This window comes from Spermophilus citellus, assembly GCF_964194105.1.
Source record: "Spermophilus citellus genome assembly, chromosome: X".
NCBI classification, from domain to species: domain Eukaryota; kingdom Metazoa; phylum Chordata; class Mammalia; order Rodentia; family Sciuridae; genus Spermophilus; species Spermophilus citellus.
This window is the reverse complement of record NC_138190.1, coordinates 148,125,773-148,148,605: the sequence shown is the minus strand read 5'-3', so window position 1 is coordinate 148,148,605 and position 22,833 is coordinate 148,125,773. Positions and strand designations below refer to the sequence as shown.

Sequence of the window (22,833 nt, the reverse complement as noted above, 5' to 3'; positions counted from 1 at the left end):
AAAAGACCAGATTTTACAGCCTCTCTGGTAGCTTAAGTATGGCCACTTGACTAAATTCTGCCAATGAGATGAAAGTGAAATTGTTTTCTGGGACTTCTGGCAAGGTCACTTATTGGAAATTAGCTGAGCTGGGATGTGTCCCTTTTTGTCTTCCTACCTTTCCTCTTCCTTCTGGCCCTCAATGGAGATGTGCTGGCTGGAGCTCCAGAAGTCTTGTGGACCATGAGGGGACCTTAGGATGGAAACCATATACCAAGATGGTGAAGCAGAAAAGAGGAGCCTGGGACTCTGATGACATCACAGAGAGATATCTATCTCCAAACTACTTCTACTCAAAAAAAAAAAAAAAAAAAAAAAAAAAAAAAAAAAAGAAAGAAAAGAAAAAAATCAATCCAAGGTTTAAATAAATATATAGGACAAAGAGGGATTTTCATATTGTAAGAAGAAAAACCAGCAGAAAGATATAATAGTTATGACTTTCATATGCTCTTTAAAAAAAAAAGACAGAGAGAGACAGGGTCTTGTTAAATTGCAGAAATTGGACTGGAATTTGCCATTGTCCTGCCTCAGGCTCCCAAACAACTGGCCATTATGTACACTTTATGCACTAATAAAATACCTCCAAAAGATATAATGCTAATCCTGAGTAAAATATGAAAAAAGTGGACAAATCTAGGTGTGATGGGAGGTTTATATATCTATAAGCAAAACCAAAACTAATGAAGAGGGCTACAAGGATGGGTGTAACACAATTTAAGCTTATTCTAACATAGATATGAAGAACTTGTTTCCAAGAGAAAATACACATATTTTCAACCTATATGAAAAAGCCATGGGCTGGGGTTGTACCTCAGTGGTGGAGCACTTGCCTCACACGCATGAGAGAGACCCTGGGTTCGTTCCCCAACACCACATAAAAATAAACAAATAAAGCCATAAAAATTGTTTTAAGTCAGAGGTAAGCAAAAGTTTAAGTTAAAGACCAGACAGTGATTACTTTAAGCTGTGTGAGCCACACAGTCTCTATCTCAACACTCAGCTCTGCAAATGCAGCTGAAAAGTAGGCCCCAGGTTTATCTGCTCAACAGACTATAGTTTGTGAACCTTTGTTCCAGATAACAAGGGGAAAACTACATAAACACAAACACATACTTCATTAAGCTGACATCACAGGGGCCACAGTTACCATAATATAGTGTTTAACTCCCAATCTACACACCTAACAATCTAAAAATTGCACTTCTAAACAATTCTTGGGTTGAAGACAAAATAAAAACAAAAGAATTTAGAATAACAATAAAAATACAACAACAATAAAACACAAAAAATAAAAAAGGGGAAAAAAGAAATTGATGAAGAAAAAAGCAGAACAAAAAATAATTTTAAAAGCTAAGAAATAGTTTATCAAGAAAACCTGGGCTGGGGATGTGGCTCAAGCGGTAGTGCGCTCGCCTGGCATGTGTGCGGCCCGGGTTCGATCCTCAGCACCACATACAAACAAAGATGTTGTGTCCGCCGAGAACTAAAAAATAAATATTAAATTCTCTCTCTCTCTCAAAAAAAAAAAAAAGAAAAGAAAACCTAAAGCTGATCATTTAAAGATAGTAAAAAAGATAAGTCTGTGGTAATAAAATGAAAAAAAAAAAAGAAAACACAAATAAATAGTAGTAGCAATGGAAAAGAGGACATACAAAGAGACCACACAATTATTCATTCATTCAATAAGAATATTTACTGAGTGGCTACTATGTGGCAGGCTCTACACAAGGTACTGTGTGTATAGACAAGTTCCTCACAGTCATGAGACAATAACATAATGGGGAAAGGAGAGGTAATAAATAGTAGATGAATAAGTAATTTAAATGAATGCTAGGTGCTACAAAGAAAACAAAATAGATTTTTAAAAATGATATAGATTTTCATGTCAAAACGATTAAAAACTTAGATGAAATGGACAATGTCCTAGAAAACTATAAGTTACCATAATTGACTCAATAAAGAGTAGAAAATATAAAGAAAATCACCAAAAAAAAAAAAAAAAAAAAGAACCAAAGAAGAAATCAAAATAAGGAAAATCAATTCCCCAGAAGGCACTGGACACAGGTGTTCTGGGTTTCATTTGTTTGTTTGTACTATTTTAATAAAGCCTTTTATTATTAAATGTATGTGCTTGTATTATTTTGAATAATAGCAAAGATTTATTTAAGTGTAAAATATTTTAGAGAATAGGATTTTTTCTCCCAAATATTTTGTTGTAATAAAATATACATCACATACATTTTTAATTACATAATTTACCATTTTTAAGTGTACAATTAAAATGTTGTGCAACCATCACCATTATCCATTGCCATAATTCTTTTTATCTTATAAAACTGACACTCTAGGGATGGGCTAGGGCTCAGCAGTAGAGCACTTGCCTCACAGGTGTGAGAACCTGGGTTTGATCCTCAGCACCACATGAAAATAAATAAATAAAGAAAGATAGATACATACATACATAGATATTGTGTCCCTTTACAAGTAAAAAAAAATTTAAAAAACATTGACACTCTAGGGCTGGGGATACAGCTCAGTTGGTAGAGTGCTTGCCTTGTATGCACAATGCTCTGGGTTCAATCCCCAGCACCACCAAAAAACAAACAAAAGTGACATTCTATATCCATAAACACTAATACCCTATTCCCTCCTCTCCTGAGCCCCTGGCAAGTGTCATTCTATTGTCTGTCTCTTGGAACTGGACCTCATAATAAGTACCTCATATAAAGAAATCATACAGCATTTGTCTTTCTATGGCTACCTTATTTCACTTATCATAATATCCTTAAAGTTCATTTATGTTGTAGCACATGGCAGAATTTTCTTACTTTTTAAGGTTGAATAATATTCCATTGTATATATATATATATCATATTTTACTTATTTATTCACCTGTCTATGGGACACTTGGGTTGTTTCCATGTTTTAGCTGTGAATAATGATGCTATGAACTTGGGTGTACAGATATCTTTTAGACATCTTGCTTTCAGTTCTTTTGTGTACATATCCAGAAGTAGAATGGCTGCTCCATATTGTAATTTCATTCTTAATTTTCTGATGAACCACCATTCCCACCAACAGTGCACAAGGGTGCAAATTTCTCCACATTCTTGCCAACACTTATTATTTTCCATTTTTTATAGTATAGTAATCGTCCTTATGGTTTTAGAGTGGTATATCATTGTGTTTTGCTTTGTATTTTCCTAATGCTTAGTGATGTTTACATCTTTTCATGGGCATACTGGTTATTGCCTATTTTCAATGGAGAACTGGGTTTCCCCTACCTCAGGATTTTTAGGGTATGATTATCTATTGGTTAATCCTGTTCACAATTATGTGAATTAGGATCAGATCCATGCATTGCTCAAATTTGAGCCTAGATATTCATAAACAAGTTTATGGAGTTGCTTTATCAACATCATCATCATTAGCAACAACAGTACAGAATCAAGAGTTCTTTTAAGTAATAATTATAATAAAAGTAATGAACTGTGAGGAAATATGACAGCAGTTATTAATAGTTGTGTCTTAAAATAAGTCTACCATTTAGTGATACCTGAATAAAACATCTTGCTCCCAACCCTTTTCCCCTTCACTTTAGTGAAGCTTCCTGAGCTTTTTGTTGCCTTGTTCTTAAATATAGATGGATAAGCTACTTGGGAGACGTAGGCAGGAGGACAGCAATTTTGAAGGCAGCCTGGGCAACTTAGATCAAAATAAAAACGGCTGGGAACAGAGCTCACTGATAGAGTGTCTTCAGTACTGGGGGAAAAAAAGACAAGAAAGTTGTTTAAATACCCAAATTCTGGGAAATTAAGAACATAAAATTTACAAAAAAAAAATAATGAAGGCTATAGGTGCAGTGGCATACACCTATAGTCCTAGCACCGGGAAGGCTGAGGCAGGAGGATTCCTTGTATAGAGTTTGAGACTAGCCAGGGTAAATACAGTGAGACCCAGTCTCAAAAAACAAAACAAAACAAAACAATCAATGAAGGAATTAGAAAATAAGAGTCAAGAAAATACCCAAGAAACTGGAAGAAAAGAGATAGAAAATAAGTGAAAAGTATTACTAAGGTCAATCTAGGAACTTTAATATTTGAACAATCATAGTAGTAGAAAGAGAAAGGGAAAATGGGGAGGAATTAAAAAAAAAAAGGATGTGATAGACCTGTTGTATAGCTTATAAGGAAGAGGGACAGAGCTGAAAGAGAGAAGTTGGAGATGTATCTCTTACTAAGACTGCAAGTCCACAAAAGAAAAGTATATTGAACAAGTTAAACAGAACACTGACCTTAACTTCTACCCTGATTCTCACAACCAGCACAAGACCAGGAGGCTTCCTTTCCCTACAGCATAGATCACTTAAATCAAAGCCCCAATGCTTCAGATGTCATCTAAGAGTCAAATGCAGAAGTAAGGGAAGTGATTGAAGCAATGAGAAATTCCTCTCCTCAAAGACTGATTTAAACTTGAAGAAACTGAATTAGGGAACTAAACCGAGTTATCACTAAGAATTTTTCCTATGAACTGGGTAGATTGTAGATTAAAAGAAAATGTCACAATATCAAGAATCTGGAATTCAGGAAGGTGATAAAAGCAGAAAAATAAGGGGAAAAAGCCATTTGAAATAAAAACAAAAGGCTATAAAAGAAAGGAAGTGGAATCATAGTACACTACTTTACACTGCTTAATTGTACAGAGAATAATATTCACACTATCATAATATAAACACTTGACTTCCCACCCTTACAGTTAATCAATAGACAAAACAAGTATGGTTATAATGCAGTGCACAGGTATTTGCAACTGGGAATATGAAGACTTATAGTTCAAAGCCAGCCTCAGCAAAAGCGAGGCACTAAGCCACTCAGTGAGACTCTGTCTCTAAATAAAATACAAAATAGGGCTGGGGATGGGGCTCAGTGGTCAAGTGCCCATGAGTTCAATCCCCAATACCAAAAAAAAAAAAAAAAAAAAAAGGCAAACTTAAGATTAGAAAACTAACCAACGGAATGGAGATGGGGTAGTGCAAGTGAGCTAAATCTTCATTTGTGAGATCAAGTTAAAAAGATGATGATGATAATAAATATTATCTTAATAATAATAAATACTATCCAAATTTTGTAAATCAAAAAAGAGTTTAAGGGCTGGGGTTGTAGCTTGGTGGTAGAATGCTCAGCACCACATAAAAAGAAATACATAAAAATAAAGATATTGTGTCCATCTACAACTAAGAAAAAAGTTTTTAAAAAAGAGTTTAAGTATACTGTTTAGAGATAACAAAGATAATATCAGAAGACCCGAAAACAAAATTAGAGACAGTGATCCTTTTGAGGAGTGAGGCTATTTATTATAAGCCATTCTATACCACCTAATATTTTTATGCATGTTATATATTCATTTGCTGATATTTTAAAAAATTAATGTTTCTTGATTAGATAACTATTATGGTTTAGATATGAATTATCCCCTCTAAGCTAATGTGTGAAATAATGCAAGAATTATTAGAGGTGAAATGATTAAGTGAGGTACAAGCTAATCAGTGGATTGATCCATAGATATTGATTAACTGGGCAGTAACTATAGGTAGGTAGGGTGTGGCTGGAGGTGGTAGGTCAATGAGGGTGTACATTTGAGGTTTATAGTATGTCCCTGGAGAGTGAAGCTTTCTCAGCTTTCTGTTTGCCATGTCCTGAGCTGCTTTCCTCCTCTATGCTCTTTCACCATGATGTTCTGACTCACCTGGGGCCCAGAGGTATGGAATTGACCAACCATGGATGGATCTCTGAAACCATAAGCCCCAAATGAACCTTTTCTCCTTTATATTGTTTTTGTCAGATCTTTTGGTCACAGTGGTGAACAAGCTAAGATAACACTTATGTATGGTTCCATATTCCAAACCTATGAAAAGTATATAATGAATTCTCCACTCTCTCTACTCCCTCATACCCACTTCCCCTCTACTGAAGTGACTGATGTATTTATAAGCAAATATACGGGTATGTTCATGCATCTATTTCTCTTCTACCTTTTTGCAAATAGTAGCCTACTATACACACTTTTCTTATATCATGCCTTTTTCATTTAACATTATTTCTTAGAGATTTCTGTATTCCAAGTAAGATTTATCATAGTTGTTTTATATGGATAAATCATAATTCATTTAATTAGTTCTCTACTGATAAACATCTAAGCTTTCCCCCAACTCTTTGTTACTTCAAACAATGCTATAATCAATTGATATGTACTACAAGAAAAAAAAATGTAAGATAATCTGCTTACATCTCCCAAATAGACAATACACTTGTTTTTTGCCTCTGTATCTTCGGTGTCTGTCATAGTGCTTGGCATATACCAAGTATTCAATTAAGATTTGCTAATTTAAATTAAGTTAAATTATAATGAGGAAATTAAGTTATGTAAACATTTAAGTGAGATAACTGTAAATCTGAAAGCAAGTTAATGAAATAGCAAAGTCAAGAATCTATAAAAATCAGTATCACTTTGCATACTCAGTCTTCCTCTTATTAGCTTCCTATATACTCAATATCCAAGCTGCTAAAGAGCTTCTAATTCCTCATAAAACCATTAGCAAATATAACTAGAAACAGAGTTGTTAATGATTACCACTGAGAGAAATAAAATGAAATGAAACAATCAATTCCCTGAATGAGAAATTAACCCGTCATTATATACACATGTCTCTGTCATACTTACTCTGAGCTCTTCTGGGCCTGTATGGATTGGAAGCAAGTGTAGAGTACCCGACCAGTCTGTTTATTAAAAAAAAAAAAAGTCACAGAAAGAAGGACTGATCATTTTTATGTACTGAGAATTTCATAGCAATTTAGTTACTCTAACATAAAACCCAAAGGTCCTTCTGGAAGTAGAAGACTAACACAGATTCTGAAGATCGAATATGCCATAAATGAATTCCTTTAAGAGGGAACATATACTCTGTCAACATAAAATGGTCACAACCAAACATCTGCTCATGTGATACAACTGCTAATAAATATGAAATCCGAAAAAAGTAAGAATCAGAACAAATTATTATGTTGGAAGCTGACAAACTCATTCAATAAATACTTATGATAACAATGTAGAAAGCATTTCAAATGAAGGAAAAAGTTCTAGATATTGAACTTTAATGTTCTGGAAAAGAGTGATTTCATGGAAAATATTCATTATTAACACTGATTCTGAGAATGTAATTAATCTCACCACTTTTTATTATCTCCACTTCTACCAACATGATCAAAGCCTCATCTCTTGACTATCTGGTTTCACTGATGCCATGGATTTCATACCCTCCATCCCCATTTAGTCAGTTATCAATACAGTAGCCAGAGAGATCCTATTAAAACATAAAGTCTCCCTCTAGTGGTTTCCCAAATGAGAGTCAAATACAAGGTCTTACAAGATCTGGCCCAATTGTCTTTCAGACCTTATAATAACCAACTGGGTTATCATATAAACCCAGATACTCCCAAGATGAAAAGAGGCTAAGTAAATAGGAGACTGCGGTAATAGTGTAAAACTAAGACTCTCTGACGTACACTTGGATGTACATTTGTGATTTTCTTCACTTTGCTCCAGCCACATCAACTTCCTCAATGTTCCCTGAACATGCCAAAATCACCTTAGGGTCTTTGCACTGGCTATTTCCTCTGCCTGGAATGCTCTTCCCCCAAGAAATCCACAAGACTTGCTCCCTCACCTTCTTTGGGTCCTGACTCAATAACTTTTTTCATTGAAAATTTCCCTGGCCATCCTATTAAAATTAAAAAGAGATTTTTTCTCTACTCTATGTAGAAACACACACACACACACACACACACACACACACACACCTTTGTGTTTTTATCCTCTATGAAACAGGAAAAAATAAGTCCTACAAAACCTTGATCCATCATCTGGTACATGGCTTGAGTGCGAACATCTGAAAAATAAAATTCTGTCAATAAATTGTATTTCACAGACTCCATTTAAAGATAATAGTGGTACGAAATTCTCCCAGGATTCAGATTCTATAGTGAGTACAGGGATACATACTAAGTATACTATGATTGTCCAAGTATAAATGTATTTGCTGGGTTAAGGAAATACCATGAAAAGTATGCTATTAAGTAATAAAACATTAATAACTCTAGGTTGCCTATCCTAAGAATAGTCCTGCTATTAAATGTATCATAAAAAATATTAAAAACTTTCAGTTAAACCCTTGCCAAACTTGATAACTTCCTCCATAGGGATTTAAACAGAAAGGCTTTAGAAGGAGACAAAAATATTTCTTAGGGGAAAAAAGGGTTTTTTATGGATAGCTTCTATGTCAATGAATATATTAGAATTGCTACTAAATACAGGAAATGTGGAACTACTATAGAACTACTTCTTTGAAGAAATTATCATAGAAGTGATTGCAGGGTCTAGAGTTGTAGCTCAGTGGTAAAGTGCTTGCCTAGCATATGTGGGACACTGGGTTTGATCCTTAGCACCACATAAAAATAAATAAGTAAAATAAAGGTATTGTGTCTGTGTACAACTAAAAATAAAAAATAAGTTATTGTAGTATAATTGAATCAAACATTCCAGAAAGTAGAAACAATACCCCACTATTTTAAATTTATACAATTTTTGAAAAGAAGATAAGGACTAGTTAAAAGATTAAATATCCAAAACTAAAGAGAAGCTAACTTGAAAAGCTGAAATCTTGAGACCATTGTGCAAAAAGGATACAAAAAAGATCAGGTATGATGACAAAATACTGCAGAGCAAAACTGGGTCTTGTAACTTATGCTGTCTTACTTCGGCAATCTATTTGGCCAACAGTTTTAGTATTTTCACCATTTTGATCTGTCTTAGGACTTTTCAATGTATTCCCAAGTAATGATCAAGAATAAACAGCACCCAAGAGTGAAAATGAAGTAAATACTTGCTGAAACCATTGCTGAAAATGTAACGTTGTGTAAATCATCTCTGTATTGCTATATGACCTGAGTAACATTCTTAATATCTTTAAGCTTACATCCTCATGAATTAAATGATAACAAATACTATCCCTTCTCTCACAGGGTTTTGTATTTTTAAAATTGCAAGACTTTTTATTTTTAGTACAATGCCTAGTCTACCAAAGGTATTTCCTGGGCATTAATTCCATTTCATTTTATACATGACCATGGAAAATTGCTTTTTCTCTCCTTACCTCCCCCTTTTTTTGGTCAATTATTTCCTAACCTCTAGAAAGAAGCAGAATACTGTTTGACTGTCCCTATCATGTTACTCACATTGCTTTTGTCAAGGTAACCAATAATCTATTCTTGGTCCTCAATTTACCTGGTATCTCTGTTGATCACTCTCTCCTCAGTTTTCATTCTTTCTACCTGTTCTCTTAATGTCTTGCTTGATCTTTTCCAATCTGTTTTGCTGGATTCTTCTTATCTTTCCACTCAAAATATTGTCATGGCTCACTTTTCTGTCCTTGAATCTATGCGCCCTCACTCACTGAGGAATTTCATCTAGTTCCATGGCCTTACCTTTTTAATCTCTTTAATCATCTACGTGACACTTTAACTTGGTTGTCTTAAAACAATGCTACTCAAATTTCTGAACTATTTGTTACCTATTCCCAAGGAGCTAAGGAACTTGAACTATAGAGTACAATTAATGTACTGCTTTCTTCAGTGAGAAAGCCTTCTTTTTTTAAAATATTTTTTTAGTTGTAGATGGACATAATATCTTTATTTTTGTTTATTTATTTTTATGTGGTGCTGAGGATCGAACCCAGAGCCTCACGTGTACAAGGCAAGCGCTCTACCACTGAGCTACAGCCTGAGAAAGCCTTCTTAAAGGAAAAAAAAAACTGAACTAAACAATGTGCTTAGTGATATAGATGATACAGGTTCTAACCTCAGTTCTGCCACTTACTTAACCCACCAAGTAGTTTTTCTACTTCTTTCTAGAGTGTCAGAAAAAGACAAAAATCAATTTAGTTATATTATACTAATTAGAGGAGTGAGAATATACTCCCAACAGCTAAACTTGATTATGTATAAACAGAGATTGTAAAAATCAATTTTGCTAAATTAACACTTTACACCTGTGAGCCTTCAGAATGGGCATGTACTAGATAGCAATCAGCAATTTCAGTTACATTACTTTTGATATCAGCTCATTGTTGGGCCTTATTCTTGATTTCCTGAATAGAAATAAAAATTGAATACTGAAAATTTCCCTCTCACTAATAAAAATAATATGACATGAATCATTACTTTTTAAAACATGGAAAATAAATCAAAATAATGACATCTATTTAAGGACAGTCAATTTGTGATTTAAAAGAGCCATGGTTTATGTAATGAAGGAAAAATGATATTCATTTCTGAAGATAATAAATGCTACAACCCCATAATACTCACCAACATGTGAAGGCCAGACAGTTATATGAGGATGGGAATGATACCAGCCCACAACTCTCATGGGGCGACCTGTTAATTCAGCCAATCTGTGTGTTTGTCAAGGTATTTTCAAAAGGTGGAAACTAAGGGCTCAGAAAGCATCCTAAAATTTAAAGTGAAGCCATTACAATTTATGTGCAACAGAAGAATGAAATAAGGTTGATGTAAATCCTCCTAATCCAATTTAGCTGATGTTTGGTCACTCAAATCTTTACCACTGTTATCTGAAAAGAAGCTTATTTAAATCCTCAGATGTCACTTACATTATCAGCTTGAATCTTCTGTCCTGTCTCTCTAGTTCTGGTTTACTTCCATCTTTTTACTAATTTTTAAAAAAAATAAATGACAGCAGAATGCATTAGAATTCTTATTACATGTATACAGCACAATTTTTCATATCTCTGGTTGTATGTAAAGTATGTTGACACCAATTTGTGTCTTCCATTTTTGAAAAAAGAAACACAAAGGTTGTTTGTTTTTGGTGCTGGGGATGGAACCCAACCCAGGGCCTCATTCATGCTAGGCAAGCACTTCAGTACTCTACCCCTCAGCCTAACAATTTGTTTTATTCATTGGATTTCTCTTTGGCAGGTTGTTAATGTTTTTGTTGTTGTTTGTGGTGGTGGTGTTGGTACTGGAGATTGAACTCAGGGGCACTCGATCACTGAGCTATATCCCCAGCCCTATTTTATATTTTATTTAGAAACAGGGTATCGGTGAGTTGCTTAGCACCTTGCCCTTGCTGAGGTTGGCTCTGAACTTGAGATCCTCTTGACTCAGCCTCCTGAACCACTGGGATTTTATAGGCATGTGCCACATGCCCAGCTAGGTTGTTAATGTGAACAGCAGCAAATATAGTGAATCCAGAGATCAAAGAGCAAAAACCCCAGTTAAGTCTCCCTACTTGTTTAGAAACATCCCCCTAAAAGAATATCTTCCTCTTTTGTTGTAAAAATAAAAGTTTCCAATAACTATCTTAAGTTCAAACATGAGAATATTACTCAAAAATTTTTCAAGACTACTGCTGCTGTACTATAAGATGTTGATTAATTTTTCTACAAATTATACTAAAACACAATAATCCTATTCATACAACTAAACCTGAGAACAATATTTTAAATGCATTTTTAAATGTTCCAATGCCAAGAGAAATTACTTAACTACTCTTAGCCTGTTTCTTCTGTTGTACACTGTGCAGAAACATGCTTTTACACAACAGTGGAAATGTTTAGCATGGGACTTGGCTCCTAGAAAATTAATAAATGGTGATTATAATGTTAAAGTGGAGCAATGTATCTACCTATCACCCAATTTTGGAAATGGGCTCATTTCAGTTTGAAAGTAAAATATGTATTTCCAATAATAAACATCTTTTTTACACAATTATGTCCTTGGAATTTTTACTTTTCCAAGTTTGCCTTAGTTTTCTGAATACCAATGAATAGATTTTCTGCTTCTAGCCAAGCCAGATACAAAGACACTGGACAACATATATGAACCAACAATTTTCAAGACAATGATCATCATGCAAAGAAGGCCAACAGATGAGAAATGAATAGGGTGAGCCCTTGAGAAGACATCCAGGCCACAGAATAGGAGGGAATTTAAAGTGGAGCTGAGTGGACCATCCAGAGTTTAGGAGATGAGCCACAGAGTCTAGACAGGTGGAGCTTTCCAGGGCAGAGGACCAGAGCAAAGGGAACTGCAGAGGGAGAGAACCCAACATCCCCAGTGTGTCCCATTCGAGTATTCAGCAGACCACAGGGGAGCACAAGCACGTGAGGAAACTACCTGAGGCCTGGGAAAGGCTCTGCCCCTCAAGAGGATGCAAGTAACTGCACAGCACTCAGGGAGGAAAGAGATCAGCAGCTTTCCCCACCCACCAGGTGGGGAAGGTCACATTGACAGGGAGGCATCAGGCAGGGCACTCATGAGGGCCGTGCCCTGTCAGCACAGAAATATGTCTCCTACACTGAGCTGCCCTGGTCTCATGTCCTTCATCCTCAAAGCAAGACCCAGAAGGATCAAACATTTTCCAAGTCACTCTAACAGCATCCCAGCACACAGCTCAGGGCTCTGTCTAGGAATACAGAAATACCCAGCGGTCCAGGAAGAAGGTGGAACGGGATACAAAGCAGCAGGAAAATGCAACTCATAGAGAGGACAGAGACAAAAGATTAGTGGTTGCTAGGAGATAGGGCTGGTAAGCAAAAAGAACATGGGTTTGTCTGTAAAGGCAGCATGAAGGGGATCTTCATAGTGATGTAAGAATTTTGTATCTTGACTGCTGTAGTGATTACATGTATCTACACATGTGACAAAATAGCATACAATTATATACATTCTATCCATGTAAATGCCCTGGTTTATTATACCACAATTGTGTAAAATATAACCTTCGGGGAAAACCAGATTAATGTTACAGAGAATTTTTTTTTTAATGTATTTTTTTAGTTGTTGATAGACTTTTCATTTTATTTATTTCTATGTGGTGCTGAGAATCGAACCCAGTGCCTCATGTATGCCAGGCAAGTGTGCTACCACTGAGGCACACCACCAACCCACACAGAGAACTTTCACTAACTTCTCATGAATCCATAATTATTTCAAAAGAAAGAATTAAAAAATCAAGATACCAAAGATATACACTAGAGATTGATAAATTTGACTAAATAGAAATGCAATAACTTGGGGCTGGGATTGTGGCTCTGTGGTAGAGAACTCGCCTAGCACGTGTGAGGTCCTGGGTTTCTATCCTCAGCACCACATAAACATAAATAAATAAAATAAACATATTGTGTCCAACTACAACTAAAAAAATAAATATAAAATAATGCAATAACTTAACTAGGGAACACCCAAACATATACCATAAATAAACTGAGAAAAATCACTACCCTTATTGCAAAATGTTAATTTCCTTAATATATACAGTACCTATAAGTCATTAAAAGAACATTATCAAGTGTTGAGGAGTGATATTAGCCAAACTATATTGTTATATTTTGTGCCTGTATGAATCTGTAACAACAAATCCCATTATTAAGTACAACTATAATGCACCAATAAAAATCTGGAAAGAGGAAAAAAGACCACATTAGCCCTATTAAAAAAAAAAGAATATTGTGAAATCAATAGAAAAAAGGACAAAGGAAGCAATCAGATAATTCAGATAAAAATACAAATGACTCTTAAATAAGCAAACTTTTGCTCATCATATTGATAACAATAAAAAATCATTGGTAATTTCTTTGGACAGCTACAGGATTTTGATTGGCAGTTAAACCTTTCTGGAAACAAGATTGCTATATTACAAATGCCATTTAAACCTTCATCTAGTTATAAAAGAAAAAGTACAACTATATTTTTGTTGAAATGAGTAAACAAGAGCTGCAGTCATAAATCCCTTGGAAGCAGCTCATAAGGTAGTTCTGAAAGTTGAAATAACTGGAACTGGTATCAGATTTCACTGCTGTATCTGATACACAGAGTGAATATTGTGTACTCAGAAACCCTGGAACCAACGGCTATACCAATCTGGGAAAGCAGCAGTGTTGAGATTTAAAACATAAAAAAATACATCAACATCCCTCTAGAACAGGAAATTACATGGTTGGCAGGAAATGCATAAAATGGAAGATGAGAAAGCTATAGTAGCAGTTTAACTTTTCATAATGATTTTGTCTCACATATTAAATATTTGTAGATAAAGTTTTATTGAAAGGGTTCACTTGATGACTACTTAAAGAATTATGTGAATAGCAAGGATGTGTATTATGGATATATAATTTTTGATATTTAAAAAAATATTCTAAAAGAATGTAAAAGCTGTATATGTAACTCAGGAAATTCCATCTTTTTCGAATTTTATATTATAACATAAAATTTCTTAGAGGAAATACTCTATTTGTGTAGACATTTTGAGTTATAAATTCTAGAAACTTAAATCTAGTACATTGGAAAAAGAAAATAACATTGTTACTTTTGCATTTCTATGTCTGATTGGGAGATTATGCTATAATAAAAAGAACAGATGCCTACATACCATTGTATAGTGTGTATATTTTTATTGAAATATCAGGTAGTACTATTGATATCTTTATTTTATTATAAATTCCTAATAAAGAATTTAACATGTTTGGATATTAACAGTTCATTGGAAACAAACCATTTTTAACTTCAATTAACTTTAAAAACAAGCATTTTGAACAAATAAAAAGTACCTTTAGGAATTGATCCTATAGATATGCACATGTTTATGAAATGCTGTCTGTACAAGGTTATTCATTGCTGCACTTTAAAACATGTTCATAAGGACAGGTGAAATAAGTGATGGCATCAGAATGAGGCACCTCTGTATATTGAATTGAACAAATCTGATGATACCCTGTTAGGTGAAAAAAAGATGGATACGGCATGTCATAAGCTATCACAAGTATTAAATACTTTTCTTTTTCAGAAAGAAAAATATCCATATATATTTTAGTATATAGGAAAAATTGATAATCATTGTTATATCTCCGGAGGGGCAAGTACCAAAAAAGAAAAGAGAGAGAGAGAGAGAGAGAGAGAGAGAGAGAGAGAGAGAGAGAGAAAGAAATGGGATCATAGAAATTGGTGCTATTGCCTTGTTCTTTGTTTTTGTTTCTGTTTTTTTTCCCCCTTACTTACCTAGCCTAGTGCTGCTATTGAGCTAAAGGAAAGAGGGGCACAAAGGAAAGAAGGGAGAGTGGGGAATGTGGAGGAAGGTGAAGGGGAGTCCCCATATAATTGTCATAATATTTGACCCTGGAATCTTTTGACATTTAGGAGCATAAATATATAATTCTTCCAATAAAAGCCACTCAAAAGGAAAAATAGAAATTCTAATTAACCCAACAATTGGATCTGAGAGGTAAATGTGAAAACTGGAGAATAGTTATCAGGAAGAAAATTTGTGAAACCACCTAAAGTAAGATGCCTGCAGCAAACAAATCAATGTGGCACAGAAGCCCCAGAGATTCTTTTAGATCAATAAGGATATCTCTGCCTCTGTTGAGGCTGCAGATAGCTGCTCTGGAGAAATTTCTACTCGGTCCTTCCTCTTATCAGAACGTCGCAAGATGATGACAGAATGAATATGAACAATTCTGACGGTGTCAACCTAAAGGAAAACCCAGAGAAATCATTACTTCTGTCTCTGGCCAGTAACACTTCTCTCTCCAACCTCCTGTCAATTAGTTATAGGATTGCATTTTATTATGGTATCAGGTTAAAGATTTCCTTTCAGGAAACTGACACTTTTCTCATGAAAAATGAAATGTTTCAAATAAAGAAATCCTTCCTCGATATACATATTTCAGAAACAAAAATATAAAAGTTAGTATTTAGACAAACTTTGCATATCAAATGCTGACAGTTCTTTGAATTAATTCACATTTTCTTTTTAAAAAAATATTTTTTAGTTTTAGTTGGACACAATACCTTTATTTTATTCATTTATTTTTATGTGGTGCTGAGGATCAAATCCAGGGCCCCCGCAAGTGTGAGGTGAGCGCTCTACTGCTGAGCCACAAACCAAGTCCCCTCACATTTTCTTTTCCTTTTTTTTAAAATCTTTTTTTATAGTTGTAGATGGACAGCATGCCTTTATTTATTTATTTATTTATTCATTCATTCATTCATTCTTATGTGGTGCTAAGAATCAAACCCAGTGCCTCACATGTGCTAGGCAAGTGCTCTGCCACTGAGCCACAACCTCAGCCCAATGCACATTTTCTTTAATAAATAAAAAGCTGTTCAAGTGATAATTTGTTGAAAACAATTAAGAGTACCTCTGTAAAGCATCTCAAATATTTTAAGTTCTGGCAGTATTCGGCTACTTGTAGTTCCCTATTTATGGTCCCATTTCATGCTTGTGTGCCTTTTCACACTTTCCCTTCTGTTTTTCAGCCTTTTTTTACTTTGTGGACCTTTTAAATTCTTTTAAGTTTCCTGATAATCCTACTTAAAAAAAAAAAAGAATTGTGCCAGGCATGGTGGTACACACCTGTAATCCCAGCAGTTCTCGAGTCTGAGGCAGGAGTATCACAAGTTCAAACCAGCCTCAGCAAAAGTTAGGCACTAAGCAACTCAGTGAAACCCTGTCTCTAAATAAATAAAATACAAAATAGGGCTGGGGATGTGGCTCAGTGGTCGAGTGCCCCTGAGTTCAATCTGAGGTACCACCCCCCCAAAAAAATAATAAAATGAAAAAAAGAATTGTTTTTTACCATGTATGACTTATTTTATAACACACATATGTACACATTATTATTATTATTAAATATTTATTCTTAAGTTTTAGGTGGACACAGTATCTTTATTTTACATTTATGTGGTGCTGAGGATTGAATCTGGTGTCTTGTGCATGTTAGGTGAGCACTCTACCACTGAGCCACAACCCCAGCCCCATTATTATTATTATTATTATTATTATTATTATTATTATTATTATTATTATTATTATTTTGTACCAAGGATTAAACTCAGGGGCACTTGACCACTGAGCCACATTGCCACATCCCCAGCTCATTTTGTATTTTATCTAGAGACAGGGTCTCACTGAGTTGCTTAGCACCTCTCCATTGCTGAGGCAGGCTTTGAACTCACCATCCTCCTGCCTTAGCCTCCTGAGCTGCTGGTATTATAGGCGTGTACCACCATGCCCACCCCACAGTTATTATTTACCCAATTTCCTCCCTTACTAAAATGCAAGTTCCTTTAAGAGCAGGGACTTCATTTTATTTATTTTCTATCACTAGCAACTATTTGTTGTGTCTAGCAACCACATTGTCCACAATAAATAAAACTAAAAGCAGGGATAAAAAGATTTACAACCTTTCAAGGAGCAATAAGACAAATAGCTGACTTTTGAAAGCTAAACAGAATGACATCTTATGAGAGCTACAAGAAAATATCTGCAAATCAAGAATCCTATACACAGAATAAAACCTTCAAAAATGAAGGAAAAATAAAGACATTTTCAGATGCACAATGGAGGGAATTCATTACCAGCACAGAATTCTTCAGGCAGAAAGAAAATCACAGAAATGAAGAAAGGAATGATGAACACCATAAAGAGTAAACATTTGGGTATATATAATATATACTAACTGTGTGAAACATTTATCACAATGTCACAAGAGGCTTAAATATTCATAAAATTAAAATGCATGATAGCAATAATCTAAAAGGCAGGAGGGTATACATGAAAATAAAATGTCCTAAGATTCTAGTACAGATGATCCTCAAATTACAATTGTTTTAACTTAGGACTTTTCAACTTGACTATGGTATAAAAGCAATAAGCATTCACTAGAAACTATACTTTGAATTTTCATCTTTTCCCAGGCTAGCAATATGTGATATTCTTTTGTAATGCTGGACAGCAGCAAGGAGCTGTAATTTGCAATCAGTGACACAAACAGGGGAAACAACAGGTATTCTACAGTGTACTATGTTGCTAAGCAATGATATTTGCTAGCTTAAGTGTATTAAATGTAATTTGGGCCTCAATATATTTTATATACAATGGGTTTATTGGAACATAACCAAGTTATAAGTCAAGAAGCATCTGTATTATTGATTTAAAAAAAGATGCCAATACTAGCTAAAAAGATAAGACTTCTAAATTCATTAAGCTTAATATCTAATTTGAACAGTACAAATTTATACAAAATTCAAGATGAGGTCATGAACTCTTGGAAAAAAATCATATTATTAAGATTTATAATATATTTTAGCAGTTGATGCCCAGGGTAAACCAATTCACACAAACACTCTCTCTCATCAGAGAAGGTTTCAGTGCCTAAAAGTAATGAGCAACGTTTAATGCACATACAGAGGAGGAAGGGTCCATAAAGGTCGGGGAAAGGAAAATGAGTAAAAGAAACAAATCAGTAACCCAGGAGAGTTCAGAGTTTCAGGGAGAAAGAGAAGTATCAAGAAATAATCTGTTGGATGCAGCAATGAGGAGATCGCTGGAGAGGTAGAATTGGACACCAGTCTGAAGTGGGTCTGACTGGGGAAGGTAAAGAAATGATATTAGACCATTCTTTTAAGACCTTTAACTATTGCCAGGTGCATGCCTATAATTCCAGCAGCTCAGGATCAAAGCCAGCCTCAGCAACTTGGTGAGGTCCTAAGCAACTTAGTGAGATCCTGTCACAGAATAAAAAATAAAAAGGGCTGGGGATGTGGCTCAGAGGTTCATTGCCCCTGGGTTCAATCCCCAGTAACACACACATTAAAAAAGAAGAAAGAAGTCTAGCTATTAAAGGAAGTATGTAGAATAGTTTCTATAGCAAGATATAGGATCGAGTAGGGTTTTTTTTTCCTTTCTGAAAATGAGAGTAACTTAAACATGAGTATTTGTATCCTAAGGGAAAAGAGCCAGGTGACATGAAAAGACTGATGATCCAGAAAAGTCTATGAGTAAGTTGCAGCTCTGAATAGGAAGAGGGTTTTTTTTTCTTCATAGAAGAAGAAAGGAGGCTAATGCTTAGAGTTGAGAAGTTTGTATATAAGAATAAGAAGTCATTTGACATTTGTTTTTTAAGGATTGGCTAGCTTCACTTAGCATAATCTGCTCTAATGCCATCCATTTCCCTCCAAATTCTATGATTTTGTCATTTCTTATTGCAGAGTAATACTCCATTGTGTATAAATGCCACATTTTTTTAATCCATTCATCTATTGAAGGGCTTCTAGGTTGGTTCCACAGTCTTGCTATCGTGAATTGTGCTGCTATGAACATCGATATAGCAGTGTCCCTGTAGCATGCTCTTGTTAGGTCTTTAGGGAATAGACCGAGGAGGGGAATAGCTGGGTCAAATGGTGGTTCCATTCCCAACTTTCCAAGAAATCTCCATACTGCTTTCCAAATTGGCTGCACCATTTTGCAGTCCCACCAACAATGAACAAGTGTACCCATTTCCCCACATCCTCGCCAGCACTTGTTGTTGTTGGATTTTTTAATGGCTGCCAATCTTACTGGAGTGAGATGTCTTCTTTGATATAAGGGGAGTAACCAAGGACAGGGTAGAGACGAAGAGCTTGAGGAAGATTAACATTAAACAGGGATGATAGGCAGGAGGGAAAGTGAGAGTTAAGGGAAATTGCATGGAACTGGAAGGTGAGCCTCAGGGTTATACACAATTACATATAAGAGGAAAGGAGGAGTAGGAGGAAAATTATATAAGTGGAAGAAACGATTTATAGTAGAGGGGATGGAGAGAGAGTAGGGGAGGGGAGGGGAGGGGAGGGGTGAGGGGACAGTGGAGAATGGGATAGACAGCAGAATACATCAGTCACTAGAAAGGCAATTTGTAAATCAATGGAAATGTAACTGATGTGACACAGCAATCTGTATACGGGGTAAAAATGGGAGTTCATAACCCACTTGAATCAATCTGTGAAATATGGTATGTTAAGAACTATGTAATGTTATGAACAACCAACAATAAATTAAAAAAAAAAAAAAGAATAAGAAGTAAGTGGGGTTTTTACCTAATAGCTAGGAGGAAGTGATTCATTTAAATTATATTTTTACAAAAGAATTGGTGTGTGATATATTGGGGGGGGGAATTAACATTATACCACGATTAGGCTAGAGCATGGCAAAAAGGTGGGGTGGGAGTGAAGACAGGAGAAAAGCCAAAGTGGACTAATAACTATGACACTATGGATGGTCTGTATTTGAGAACAGAGGGATTGCATGAGCAGATATTGAGACACGGGATAAAGAGATAACAAACAATGTGAACCAGATGTCAAAGTCTTAAAGAAAAGGCCATAATGAAGGCAGTAATGGCAAGGAGGAGTGGAAAAGGGTGGTATGATAGTGATTATTCATTCTGATCAAGTATTATAAATTGCTACAAAGAACAATGAATTACATTCCATTTTCAATGAGTGAATTCTTTGTCAGATTTCATTAGAAAGAACATCCTACCCAGCTATAAAATTTAATAATATTCTCCTGAGGTCATCAGAATAGAGAATAGAGATATCCCTCCCCATCTACAACTTTCTGTCATGCAGTATTCTAGCACAATACCTTTTCAGCAACTGTGCGCATTTCAGTTCCGGTATATGCAAATTTGGAGTCACTCCTACTGGGGATAAATTAGGGGAAAAAAAGAAACTAAGGTTTGGAATAGAAAATGGAAGTTAAAGCAAAATAACAGGATTAACAGTTTTTGCAATGCGACCTTAGTAGAAACAAAAGAGGAGGGAAAGTAAACTGAGCTGAAGATTTCTAACTATTAAAGAGGTGGGCTGGGGTTGTGGCTCAGTGGTAAAGGGCTAGCTTAGCATATGTGAGGCACTGGGTTGATCCTCAGCACTGCATATAAATAAATAAAAACAAAGGTCTATCAATAACTAATATTACATATATATATAAGATATGAGGTGGGCTTGAGAAATACATTAAACTATACTTTGAAGTTTATGCAAAAGTTACCCAAAGATTGACCACCACAAGCATTCAAGCTATTATAGATCTTTGGGATCACTGTAGGGGCCACCAAGGAGAAGGCCACTGACCATTTACAAGGAGGGGAATTTGGATTAACAGGGGGAAAGCCCTAAATGCATAAAATATCAGATAAAAAGAAAAATACTGGCGTGTTACTGGCATTGCAGGGAAAATAGCAAATGAAAACACATCAAGCAAGAAAATGAAAAATAATAGTACCAAATGTAAATATACTGGTAGTGTTGTTAGTATGCTGCCTTTATTGCAGTTAATAAGATTCTATTTATGAGTGCTTTCATAGGTTCACTTATGATTTTGGTTCCTCCAATATGTCTTTCACATAAAGGCATATACATCTCAACTGAAAATCCTTCTAGTAAGAAATAAGGCAGAAATGAACCTTCAGAGTTGGGGTGGAACTCAAAGTGTATCATTGATAGAGTTCCAGACTCATAAAGGTAATTTAAGATCCAATCAATATACAATACTGCCAAACCTGTCATAATTTTTATTTAAGAATGCCTTAGAGATATTAAAATATGAGTAAACAAAAGGTCTTACCTTGTGTCATCATTCAACTAGAGTGGAAAAGAGCAGAAAATATTATTGATCACATTATGCTTATTTGATTACAGGGATGCAGATTATATGAAAATTAGGTCATGTGTTCATACATATCAACAAGAAAGACTGGAGAATTTAGAGAATAAACAGCTGAATTGTATTTCCTCATCCACTTTCTCCCCTCTGCAACACAAAGAAAACTTTCGAGTCTCTGAAAGGGTTTCTTCTTTCTTAGGATCTTTGCGACGCTTTAAAAAGCTTTCTCGCTTTCTCGGTACCTCCACTTCTCTAGAAGGAAGGCTGGTGGCAAAGCAAGGGGCTCTAACCCTGGTCTGCAGGTCTGCTTCATATACTTTGTAGCCTTCATCCTACTCAAATGTATTTCTGGTCTGACTTGCAATTTTGGGCAATGGGTGATAATCTCTGAAGCAAGTCCCCAACCCCGTGGGTTTATGCAAATCGCTGAGGGCTTGCAGGAGGATGAGCAAGTGTCATGCGACAAGAAGAAAAGGCCACCGCGATTGAGCCACCTAAAAAATCTCCAAAGATCTAAGTCAGAGGTTCCTGTGGCCTACCAGTCGCCTCAGGGACTACTGGGGACTGCTAGCAGGGTTCCAGCTAGGCAGAATGACCTACTCACCTCCCCTATACACAGTCCCATCACCTCCTCCTTTTCTGTGCTCAGAGCGTGGTTGAGACAAACTAGGAAAGCGTCAGACTCGAGATGAACCGCCTGCACCGCCTGTAGCACCTGCACCGCCATCTTGATCCGACCCTGTTCACGTCCGCCTCGGGCCCACTCTGGCCTGACCAACCGGGTGCTCCAGCACAGCTTCTCCAGCACCCAGCGCTCTGAGCTCCTCCCAGGCCTGGCCTTCTGCGCGCGGGTTCCGCGGGGGCGGAGCTTGGGGGCGCGCGCGGGGGAGGGCTGTGGGGGCGGGACTGCTGGTGGTTGCCTGGGGGCGGAGCTTGGGGCGGAGGCGGGGCCTGCCCAGCAGCACCTGGGAAACGCCCGTGCCGGTTGGGGCAGGCGTGGCCACTGGGGCTAAGGGCGGTGGCTGGCGGAGGTCGCGGAATCAGGCCCGCGGCGGGGGCGGCAGGGAGGCGGCGCTCTCTATCCTCAGGCGGAGTGGTCTGTGAGCGGCGCCCGGGCGCCTGGGCAGGCGCTTCTTGAGCGCCGGCGCCCATTTTGCCCGCCCGCTGAGGAGCGCGGTGCGCGGCCTACACGCTTTGGGGACAGCCCTTTGAGGCGACATCTCCGCGAACGCC

General features: G+C 36.3%; 1 protein-coding gene across 4 annotated transcripts in view; it reads right to left on the bottom strand.

The window, feature by feature from the left end:
• BRCC3 (BRCA1/BRCA2-containing complex subunit 3) overlaps positions 1-22,469 on the bottom strand; it is a 55,198-nt gene extending 32,729 nt beyond the window's left edge. Inside the window, exons 1-8 of one of the 4 annotated variants that reach the window (XM_081278417.1) lie at positions 22,205-22,469; positions 21,562-21,578; positions 20,578-20,635; positions 15,523-15,642; positions 10,461-10,548; positions 7,896-7,984; positions 6,760-6,815; positions 158-232 (exon numbers count right to left, since the gene is read on the bottom strand). In XM_081278417.1, the coding sequence (XP_081134543.1) occupies positions 158-232; positions 6,760-6,815; positions 7,896-7,984; positions 10,461-10,548; positions 15,523-15,642; positions 20,578-20,635; positions 21,562-21,578; positions 22,205-22,327 (626 nt within the window). In that variant the 5' untranslated portion in view covers positions 22,328-22,469. The remainder of the gene's footprint in view (positions 1-157; positions 233-6,759; positions 6,816-7,895; positions 7,985-10,460; positions 10,549-15,522; positions 15,643-20,577; positions 20,636-21,561; positions 21,579-22,204) is intronic. The other 3 variants (XM_081278418.1, XM_081278419.1, XM_081278420.1) reach the window with 3 other exon arrangements.
• Positions 22,470-22,833: the final 364 nt, after the last annotated feature.